This window comes from Gallinula chloropus (genome assembly GCF_964237585.1).
Source record: "Gallinula chloropus genome assembly, chromosome: 2".
Lineage (NCBI taxonomy): Eukaryota > Metazoa > Chordata > Aves > Gruiformes > Rallidae > Gallinula > Gallinula chloropus.
In genome coordinates, this window is record NC_140086.1 from 51,775,553 (window position 1) to 51,787,646 (window position 12,094).

Sequence of the window (12,094 nt, forward strand, 5' to 3'; positions counted from 1 at the left end):
GTTCAACCCCCCCAGCTCGAGCAGCAGAAATAGTCGAGGTCTCTGCAAATGTGCACTGCAGGGTTAGGTCAAGGTTTTCCAGTGATCCAGGTGAAGCCTCAAAATCACTGAATCACAGGCTAAGCTGAATTTTGCCATCCCAAGGACAACACAATGCATATATTTGCTTTGCACAGGGGCAGGAGCTTAGCCTCCATGGTCTAACTAATTGTGGGCCTAGGGGACTTGATCTCCTGCTCCAAGTAAGCTGTAGCTTATTCACTTTCTTGCTACTGCCCTGCAAATGGAAAGGATGAACTTTGGGGAGTTGCTCTTGCTGTCAAAACGGGTCATATGGGCAGATGCCCTATTATTGGGAATGCCTTTCCTTCCCTGGCAGTAGCTCCTACCACCATCTTTAGATAAAGCCTTCGGTGGTAAGTGACCATGTGGAGCAATGTCAGGAAATGAAGCCAACCTCTGAGGAGTGCCCTGGGCTTGAACAGCTACTTCCCATTTTCTCCAGAAAAAGGTAAAAGCAAAACAGGCAAACCAGCTGTTACGTGCCTTTTGAAGGCCATTCTGCTGCTCTCAAAAATTAAAAGTCTGTCTATGCCTCAAGCTTGCTTTTGGACAGCTTTATCTTAATTCTTAGCTTAGTCAGATCTCTCTATAGCTCATCTCACTTTCTCACAAGGTCACTACAGAAAATGTGATAAAGACTGGCCGAAAGAAGCCAACATTTCAAGGAGTTGTTGGCCAGAACAGTGAGGACTGTCTGCATCTCAGCCAGTATTTCAGAAGCAGGGACAAAATGTGCCATCTCACCAGGGTGTGTTGGCCCTAGGTAGTCTCAGGCAAATCCTGTCTAAGAGACATATAAAAGAAGTAAATGAAAGTCCTGGTGGGCATTAGTCAAGAAGATTAAAAACAAGACTTGTCCAGAGAATGAGAACTACTGGGAATTCAAGCTGAGAGCACACCATCTTCCCTCACTGGAGTGAGTCACAGGAAGATCATCCATCTTCAACAGGCTAACCCAACAGTGGCTGGTGCCAGACACATTACAACTTTGTATTTTGCATTTAGTTTAAGAAAGTATGAGTAAAACGTTACAGATTGCTTTATGAATGTTTTTAACAATAATTTAATACATTGTCTCAAAGTAAACTAATAGTAAGCTTGGCTTGTTATTCCTTCATGACCTTGATGTTTAATTCATGTTTTGGTTTCAGGTTTCTCCAACCTACTATGTAATTTTTACCATCAGTTTGGAGGTTTGTTCTATGTTGACTTTGCCTCCCATTGAGTTGGTTTTTTTGCCTGCCATATTTAATCCACTGATTAGTAGTTTTAATGTTTTAAATGACAAAGGATATCTAAATACCACGTAGGAAATGAAAGTTTTAAAAGTAGTTTTGGGCTTTATAAACTTAAGTGTGGGAGGCAAATTTAATGGAAACTTAGCTAAGAGTCTGAAAGAATCCCTGATGCCGGCAGAATTCCTTCTTTCAGTGTAATATTGCAATAAAAAAGACAAGCCAAACTCTGATGCAGAGGAGAGTACAAGAGCTCTATAAAAATTTATTTTGAGTTTTGTTCCTCCTTCAAGGCCTAATTCCTTCCCAACAAACAAAACTATTGCAATAATTCCTTTCAATGTGTACAGTCAGCTGGGGTTCTTTCTAACTCATATTTTCCCTGCAAATTAGCACTTAGGCACTGTGGAAACACAGCCCACAAACTGCAGGTACAAAGGGAAAAAATAATGCCTGACATATGACCATTTGCTGCTTGATCTTACTGAAGGGACACCTTGAACTAAACTGGAATTCTTTCCTTGGCATTCAGGTGGAGTAGTTACCAAGTCAGTGAGCGGTGGAGCCATGGTCACCAAGATGTCTTAAGATCAGTGAGCAAGATGTGCATTATTTACCTTCCTATAACCTTTTGTGGGAGAGAAAATTCTTTTGTATGGAAAAATCTGGCATGGTAATGCTATGACAGAAGGACCAGTCCCCAGTCAGGCACAAACAACTGCTCAGTACAGACGTAGGCTTAGAACTAGGTGTAGCAAAGATGGGGCCTCAAGATGAGAGCAAAGCCCAGGAAAAAGACGGTGTTTGAGGTCCCCATGGAGAAAGCAGCTTGAAAACCATGGACTGAAATGAGGAAGAGAAACTCCCTCTCCCAAAGAGATCTCTTTGGACAGCTTCCTTATTGCTGTTGCTTCCTGCACACACACAAACAAACGTTTGCCAAAGCAAGAAAGGAAGCAATGGTCCCTCCAACTAGATAAGCCAAGTGAGGTCTGAGTCTTCTGGTGAGCCCCAGAACTGACAGCCTTGTATAAAACTCTCTTGAGGAAAATTCTGCTAAATCCCAGGCATTTACTGGCTGGGTTATAGCCCGGGAGGATCCCATTCTCATCTGCTATAAGCAGATCTCTGCAGATTTATATCTGCCAAAGAGCCAAGTTTGTCCTCCCCTAGTCCTTATAACCAAATGATCTTTATATCCTTACAGACCAAGAATAAGCTTTTGAATCCTGGAAAGTTTTTTTTTCCCCTTGGAATCTGACTATTGGAGGCCAATTACACATTCTTCAGGAGAGTGTCCAATTATATATGTACTGTATTTCTTTACATTTTATTTTAATTTACAATATTCCATCTGTTTTATCATGAAAAAGGAATACCTATGTATCTGTCCTTCACGTTCTCTTATGTCCCTGGCTAAATCTTCAATCTAATTCACCAGTTTTAATTTTCTTCCCACTAAAAACTGTACTAAATCCTCTTAAATATGTATTTATCCCTTTCTATTTCTACAATTTCCTTTTCTTTTGCTGGCAAAGGACCAGAAGTGATGTCAGCTCTGCTACGAGTGCAGCTGTTGGCGGCACAGGATGCGCTGCATGCTAATCACGTGAGTATTTACCCAGCTTCTTGGAGGGGTTTTGAAGCTACCCTCATAGCCATATTCAAGTACCTAGTTTAAAGCTAGCTTGATTTTCTCTGCAATTAGCTGTGGTGTCCTGTTGTAATACTCACAATGATGTTATTCACTTCCTTTTCCTTAACAGAACTGCACATTATCTATTTAACTTATTTTAGCTATGACTGCACAACATGCAGAGATTTACATCAATCCATTTGAAAGAATGTCTAATCAGCTACAGTTAATTAGTGCAGAGGACGTAGGGGAATTTTAAGCTGTGCTTTCCAGGGTTCTGTATTAATGACATGCACAAATGAAGTTTTCTCTATTTCTGGGTTGCCCAACTACCAGAATCTTTGAAATTACTGTCAAAGAATCATAGAATCACAGAACAGTCTGGGTTGGAAGGGACCCTAAGGATCACGGAGTTCCAACCCCCCTGCCACAGGCAGGGCCACCAATCTCCAGGCCTGGATCTACACAAGGTTGCCCAGGGCCCCATTCAACCTGGCCTTGAACACCTCCAGGGACGGGGCATCCACCACCTCTCTGGGCAGCCTGTTCCAGCACCTCACCACCCTCTCTGTAAAAAACTTCTCCCTAATATCTAATCTAAATCTTCCCTCCTTTAGCATTAGTCCCTTCCCCTTTGTTCTGTCATTATCTACCCTTTTAAAAAGTTGAGAGGAAGGCATCAAAGGCATCTTTATACATCAAAATTACTGTAGATAGGCTAATACCTTGACACCTCTTGGTTCAATCTTTCAAAGTAATATTGACGCTGCACTTTGTTCCTATGATAAATATTGTATTAGTAAGGCAATTCCTGTCTCTCCCATTAAGAAAGACATCTATCATGGAAAGGTGCAATGTACATGAAAGAGCTCAGTGAAATCAAGGTACAGCACATGTTACAGAGTTTTGAGTCTTCCATTAGTACTCATTTGTGGTGAAAGGATGATGGTGTGTGTACAACAAACAACATTGCCAAGGTATTGATATTTAAGTTGAAAATGTGATCGATTGCCTGTCTACTTAATATGTGGAAATAAGACTTGGATGCTTGGCTGAATGTTAAATGTTGGGCTCGAGGCATACATACCTTTGTATCCCAGAATGGCTACTGTGATTATTAACAGGGCACATAAAATATATAATAAGATGATGGAAAACTTCAGTGCCCAGTTATTTTTACACTTGGTACATTGAGTCCCCTCCTGAATACCTGCAAAAGAAGATTTTAAGAATTGTAAAACAATGGCAAACAAGACATTGCTGGTTTTATCTCCCCATTTCCTCTCCTCCCTTTTCTAAAGAAAGAAATATTTATGTAAGCAGACGATATATGGGTGCCTATCTGCCTATTCTGCCAGGACAGACTCCACAGTGGTTAAAGCATCAGCTTAGCAATACAATCACTTCGGGATTTTAGCAAGTGGAAGAAAAATAGGAAAACCTGTGGCTTTCCTGAGAGACAGGACTATTTTCTGATTGTGCTGACAAGACTACAGTGAGCTTTGGAAGTCAAATGTTTATCAGCATCTCCTTTGTCAGGCATCAAACCATAGCAATTCTTTCTTAGCATTAAGTCTCCTACAGGGCAATAGGACACAGTACATCCTCTGGCAGAAGAAAAATCCCCACAGAAATAAAATAGCATCATGAAAGCCTGGTAGAAGTACTGGTCCTGCTTTGTGACCATTCCTGCAAATGGTTACCACGTGAACACTTTCTTTCCATAATGAGACTTTTTTTACTTATTTTTGTGGGGGGCTGGAGAATATTATTTCCACAGAGAAGGAGGGGTGCTATACTGGTAACACCAGTGCTATATCTATACCAACAGAAAAATGCTGGTGGATTTCCCCTTGTGGACAAGTTCACAAAAAAAGGGCCTCAAATTTGATAGAGAAAACAGATCTTCACTATTTTATATTTGAGCTTTTTGGAGAGCGGTTTGGTGTCTTTGAGGCGATTAGGGAAGTAGTGTTCCCTTTTCCTCTACCTGCTCCTTGGGAACAGCTTGAGAGTGTTGGAAGCATTGATTAAGTTATCAAGAAATTAATCAGAAACACAAACGTGTAAATACATGAAAACTGGACCACTGTGCTGGAACAAATGGGAGGGCTTTATCCCTCCTTCCAAAGTGTGTTAAGCAGGCCAGGTTAAATGTAGGTTTCTGTGTCTGTCAGAAAATGCATTTTACTCTATTTGTGTACTATTAGGGGAGTCCCACAGGAAGGCTTTAAGCTCTAATAAATTCTATGTACCAGATTACTTAACTAATCAAAACTCGCTCCATAGCTTTTTATGAGTAACTTATATTTCCTCTGAGGCCTAACCCACAGCCGATTTTACTTCTCCTAATGCATGACCTTCTGCAGAGCAGTTTTTTATTTTTCATTTTTTAAGAGAAAAGCACAGGCCACTTCCCCTGGGTTCATAAGAGGATGGGTGACTGACGTAAGTTAAGTTAACTGCATTTCTCTCTCAAGGAACAGCATTTTCCAGTGACTTCTTTAAGCCTGGGGCACTTGAAGGAGGGATCACCATATCGGAGCAACTCTAGAAGAGGGTTTATACCAAGTTTATTTGACAAGGCTTTTTCCTCCATTGCCTCTGCACATTTACTAGCTGTGGCTAAAGCAGAAACATGTCTCTCAGAGGTCAGCCCACTTTCCACATTATGTCATCTCATGGTTTTTCTAAACTTTTCAGCTGTGACATCACATTCTGTTGCCATGTGGTGAAAGTGATGTCATAGATTCGGGTTCCTTGGGGGTTAAGCATAAGATCAGTCAGGAAGATCTGGTTCTTTTTTAGGAACAGGAACATTAAGGGAAAATGAGACAAAGACTTGTAAGAACAAACCCAAGAACAGAAACTCTAGAGGGGAAAGGTTTCTCTTCTGCCTGTTTAAGTGGGAAGGAAGAGAGCTGGCACAGAAACGGGCAGCTGCATAGCCCATTTATCCCAGTTACTGGGGACTTGGATTTGGAAGGCTGATAACTCCTGCACCACAAAGAAAAAGGTGAAAGGTCCATAATTCAGTAGCTGAGTTTGTTTATGGATCCTGGTGTTCTAGGCTGGTTTTCTTTGGTTGGTTTACGGTCTCAAGGAGTTTGCTAGTGGGGAAGCTCTGCTTACTGAAAAAGCTGGAAAGGGAAAGTGCAGTTTTCAAAGGGTTTGCAGTTAAGTATTCAGAGACTGAAATGATTTCACAGTGGGAACTCATGGTGTCTGCAGCATGGTTTTGCTGCTGTTAGCTGGTATGAGTGGGGTCATTGAGCCCCTGTGTGCTGAATGCAAGGTTCCTCTCCAAAGGGTTTTAAAATCAGATTATAATCCCATAAATCTCTGAACATCTCACATATCAAAAACATGAGAAGCTTGGAGTAAAAAGGGTATCACATTCACCTCTGAATACTCAGATAACAGAAAGCTTGATCCTCCCTATTTTAATGTTAATGGAAGCAGGACCAGTTCCATAACTGGGAAGACTGATAGATTGCAGAGATACAAAGCACAGAGAAAGGCAGAAATAAAAAAGAAACCTTTGACAGCGACTTCTCATAGAAAAGTTTCACTTGATTACAGTTTCATATTAAGATTACTTATTTTATGACATGACCTGCTTTCTGTCACCGCACTCCGGCTTCCTGTGTAGCGTAATGAGCTGAAAGTTCGCTGATGTCACCGAATGTATTGCAGCTCAGCATCTAGCATCATACACATTCCAGGGCTTCATAAGGATCTCGTTTCACTTGTCTCGGTCCTCTCTATCGCTGGTTCAATAAAACAGCACTTTGGCTTTTCAGAACTTTTGCTTTCAGCATATTTCAAACTGACAACAGAACAGCACCCCAACGAAAGCCAGACCTTTCCATCCTTTAACAGTCCAGTGCTGTTGGTATCAATAACATAAACACAGCGTACTAAAGCGATCACGCAGGCTAGAGTGATTCCATTAACTAATCTGGGCTGGAACTGTGTATTGCATTGCCTGCTGGCACTTTCTGCCTGTCAGTTTAAAACTGCATCTGACTGCCATCGAACCCCTGCTACCCTCATCTAATACATCCCAGGTCCAGGGCTGGAGTAAAAAGCCAGGGAGCTCTAAGAGGCTCCTTTGTTTTCCTTTACTTAGAGATGGACATAGTAAAAGTCCCTCACAGCTATTAAATTTACATTCCATTACAAATACATAGTTCTTAACTCTGCTGCTAGTAACAGCTAACTTTGTAGTTTACTAAACATATAGAAATTACTAAAGATAAGAAGAAAAGGTTTAGAAGACTCGTTCTGATCTCTTTCTGTGCACTTAAATAATGCAGGCTGTGAGCAAAGGTAAAAACCAGGACCGCAACCCTCTCTGTTCAGGGATGTATTACAGTGTAATCAGGACTCCACAATCTCTCCAAGCACAGAGCCCAGCCTCAACTTGCCCTGTTTCTCCTCCCTGCAACCCTGTTTAAGGACCAAGCCCAAATAGGATTGTTCTGATACAGGAGATGCATTTACTCTGCACGGTGAGGACACTGATTCGTATTGAAGGGTTGTTCTGAAAAGACGAAATAGCCAAAATATTAAGCAAAAACAGATGGGAGATGATTTCAAATGCTCATTGTGATTACACAAAGCCCAGCAGGTTGGCATAAAATCATACAGGTTTATCACAAAAAGTGAGTGTCAAAGCTTGAAGGAGCCTATGGTTGGGCTTTAATTGGACACAACTTCACAAATTTTGCCCTCTCAGCTGCTTGCTTTCATGGCTTACATAAAACACAGGTTCTTACAGGAGACGCACAACCTCTCATCTAAAAAGCTGTCAAATAAATGTTTAGGGAAAGACCTTACACAGCCATTCCATCTACAGAACATATGTAAAACCTGCAAAAGGGGGTTCTCAGCTGAAGTCAGCTCTCTTCCCTTTGTTACAGTTGTTCCTAGTGCAACACACTCCTCTCTGTGTCCCGTACACATGTTTCCAATGTTGGTCTGCTTCCAGACATTTGTCACTAACTTCCAAACCTGGGGAGCCAGGGTCACTTCCGCATGATGTGCATTTCTCACTGCTGATTTGATCAGCGTTTAATAAATATCAGATGGGACACAATGTGCCTCATTTCACTGGACACATGCTTTTTTCCATTCCTTTCCCTGACTTATTTTAATAAGAGCTCTGGTTTTTCTATCTCACTGTTGGGAAGACATCTGGCCAAACAGACAGCAACCTAGTACAAAGAGATCCTGCTGGCTCACATGCTTTGGGGACCCCCTTCTCTGCAAACCAAGATGGTCACAAAAAAAGATGCAAGTGAGACATCCCCCTGTTACCAGGCTTTGTAGTATTTGTTTTTATAGCATTGCATTCCAGTGACTGAAGACTTTGTTCTCATGCAGGGGGTATACATCTGCAGATTCCTTTTGGGCTCCAGATAAGCAGAGGTTTTGCTGGGGGAGGAGCTGGATTTTTGGTGGTGTTTTTTCTGCTGTTGTTGCTGTTCCGTGTTTTTTTTAATGGGATACCAAATATCTTTGCTCTGTGACATGCAGTAATCACCTTACAATATGCCAGACTCCTCAACTCTATTGCACTTCAGAAGCTCATCTCTGAACACTCAAATATGATATGCATACATTTTTTTTCTGAATTATTTTCTCAAAGTATTTGCCTCTGTGTCCTTTTTTTTGACTCTTTCTGCTGTATCTTAGGTGGCCTTGTAATATTACTGCTAGCAGATCAGTTTCAATAAAGATGCAATGCTCTTTTCACAACCCTGACAAAAACTGTACAAAGAAAGATGATTGAAGTAGTGCAGGAAACAAAAATACATACATTAGTTAGGAGGGGTTTTCCCCTTTGAAAGAGATACTATCCCTTGAATTTCAGAAGGAAGACTGCAAGACTAGGTTGCTAGGTTGCAGTCTTCAAATGATATATTTCTCAAAGCTAATGTTTTCAAAGCCCACAAGCAGTAGATCTAATAGCCATATTTAAAGGCACCTGGGCAAACGATGTACATCTAGCTCCAGCTTTGCTGCCCTGGGTAGGTGTCCCTGCTCATGGCAGGGGGAAGTTGGAACTAGATGATCTCTAAGCTTCTTTCCAGCCCAAACTTTTCTATGATTCTATGCTTCAACAAATGCTGAGAGGTACTTAACCATGTAGAGTTGCAACAAGCCCCCAGTGGTGCCCGTCTCACTAGCAAGAGTAGATGATCCCATGAAGAACACATCTCTAGGTTTAAATAACCAAATGCCTTGAAAAACATGGGTGTAAGTGCTTAAATTCAGGCACCCAAGTGTAAAATAGTAGGTTTTTACTAATACTCAGCTAGTCACTAGAAAAGTAAGCCTTTCTCTTAGGACAGAGAGGATTTTAAAATTCAGGCATATAAGTGTGTATGTACACACACACACATTTATGTTCAAACATATAGAAAAATATATGTATGTAGGTGTTTTTTACAGACAGGCTTTTGTACTGACACAAACTCAGAATATTGCATGAGCAAATCAAAAGCAGATGCATCTTTGCCAACAGTAAACTTTGTGTAACTGAGATTACCGGATCCACCCAGCCGCGAAATTCAACGTGAGATTTCTGGTCTGTCTTCTGTGTGGTGTCACAGGTCATTAACCCATCCTTCACAAAAACAAGTCCTGCGATCCTCCATGAATGATTTTGGTGCAGTCAGCAAAAACTGATGATTCAATGGCTCCATATGACTAACATACCTCAGAAAGCAATTGCTCTTTATAAGGGATATAAATGGCAAAAACTGAGGCTGTTTTTTGTTTTTTTTTTAATTTTTATTTCGAGATAAATCTCATTCCTTCAGTTTAGAGTATATTCTTACATTGTAAAGGCTATAAGTTGAGCTAAGCATAAATAGGCACCCCACATTTGTCCTAGCTAATGTCCAAAGGTCCACATCCACCCCCAAGTTACTGTGTGGGTCTTTAGAGTGAGGCTGCAGCTGTGGGAAGTATAGCATGTACTGGGGCTTCCCTGAGCAGCTGCCCCTCTAGTCGCCACATGGTGCCCCAGTCCCTCTGCAGCTCTGCAACATAAATACTGCTGGACAACACTTGCTGGGGTAAGTGTGGTGAAAATGCAGACATCACAGTGCATGACCTGTCTGCTGCAGAGCACCAAACTTGTGAAGCACCTGGTTTGGGTGAGCCATGCTGGTTGAGCTGTTATACCACAGGTCCCGCATGTGCACAAATCCATCCCCAGGACTTTGTGGGAAGAACTCTTGACCAGGCAAACCAAGGCCCTTTATTGTACATTATAAACCAGGGGTGATATAATAAATTGTGTCTGCTTCTCTCCTTCACCCCTCACCCAGTCACTAGCCATGATTTCCTTTCCACTCCGGGGAATGTGAGTGCCAGCCTCCCTCCCTCATCCAGAGTCTTCGCAAGCCGTGTCTCTGCAATGGCAACGGCCCTGCACGTGGTGCAGTGCTGGCTTGTGGGCAGGTGGGTTGTGGCAGCCTGCTTAAACTCCCTTGTCAGATTCTTACAATGCCATTCAGGAAGAAAATATTTAGCACAAACATGCTGTCATTTGTTCCAGAACTGGCTAGTTTGGCTCCTGGTTTTGTAATCAAATAGGGATACACGCATTCTATGCTTGTTTTGAAAAGCTTTCTGGTTATTTACAAGGAAGCAATTAAAGAGGGAAGACTTGAAATCTAAGCGGTGGGTATGTACTCACCGACCTTGTGCCAGTTTTCCTATGCCAGGTGGAAAATCATGAAATATGGCAGTAAGACTGAGGCCAAAACAGCCACTCTGTATTTCAAGTAAACACAGCAAGACACAGAGCTTCTTTCTTCATAAATTAATAAATAAATGGACCAAGCCCAAACCACTCCGTCCTCACTGGTTTCTACAGTGTCCTGCATAAATTGATCACCGTGTTACATAGCTGGTGGGTTGTACGAATAACCTCTGGAGAGGAAAAAAACACACCTCAAAAGCCTGTTCTGAGAATTTATGCCTCAAAAGAGCTGTGCAAATACCGACAAGGCCTATAGTGCCTGTGCCTGTGATTTTATCCTGAGATTCACACACTGGGACTTCTTCAGCCTTTCTTTCCAGGTGCAAGGTCCTGCACCTGGGTACCTATACAGGCTGGGGGATAGAGGGATTGAAAGCAGACCTGCTGAGAGGGCTTAGGGGTACTGGTGGACGAAAAGCTTGACATGACCTGGAAACGTGTCTTCTCAGCCCAGAAAGCCAACCAGATCCAGGGCTGCATCAAAAACAGTGTGGCCAGCAGGTCAAGTGAGGTGATACTGCCTTGCTCTGGTGAGATCCCCCCTGGAGTGCTGCATCAGCTCTGGGGGCCCCAGTACAGGAAAGACATGGAGCTGTTGGAGAGAGGCCACAGAAGGGCCACAAAGATGATCAGAGGGTTGGAGTACCTCTCCTATGAAGACAGGCTGAGAGGAGTTGGCTTTGTTCTGCTTGGAGAACAGAAGGCTCCAAGGAGACCTTACTGAGTCCTGCCAGTACCTTTTTAACAGGGGCTGTTGCAATAGGACCAGGGGTAATGGCTCCAAACTAAAGGATGGTTCATTTAGACTAGATATAAGGAAGAAATATTTTATAATCAGTGCGGTGAAAAGGTGGAACAGGGTGCCCAGAGAGGTGGCAAATGCTCCGTCCCTGGAAGTGTTCAGGGTCAGGCTGGACAGGGCTCTGAGCAACCTGACCTAGTTAAAATGTCCCTGCTCATTGTAGAGCGAAGTAGGGGTGCAGGTCCCTTCCAACCCAAACTATTTTATGATTCTATGATTCTTGCAGTTATATAATTATGAGAGACTTTCATTTTGCATTTTAGGAGAATAGCATGTTCCTAGAATGTTGAAAAAAGAAAAGTGGGGAGAAGTTGTTCCTTAAGGCTTAAGGCAAGAAGAAGAATCCAGCATTTACAGGATTTTTCATAATCCTGCCCCTACAGAGCCTCTCTCACCACTGAGGATAGGGCTGGGACTGGCAAGGCTCACCATGGCCCTCATCCCTTCAAGCTGGAGGGGGGTAATTTTTCCCAGGACCCCCAGGGTATTTCAATGGAAATGGGAGGTTTCCTTCTCTGGGAAACCTCGAGAAAACCCCACCCTTGATGATCTGCAGGTTGCAGCCCAAAGCTCTACAT

The 12,094-nt window shown here is 42.4% G+C and overlaps 1 protein-coding gene across 1 annotated transcript in view; it reads right to left on the reverse strand.

Annotated features, from left to right (window-relative positions):
- COLEC12 (collectin subfamily member 12) overlaps positions 1-12,094 on the reverse strand; it is a gene marked incomplete at its 5' end in the record, with an annotated part of 86,910 nt that overhangs the window by 13,586 nt on the left and 61,230 nt on the right. The window contains one exon of the mRNA XM_084260616.1: positions 4,022-4,144. Within this exon, the coding sequence (XP_084116742.1) occupies positions 4,022-4,144 (123 nt within the window). The remainder of the gene's footprint in view (positions 1-4,021; positions 4,145-12,094) is intronic.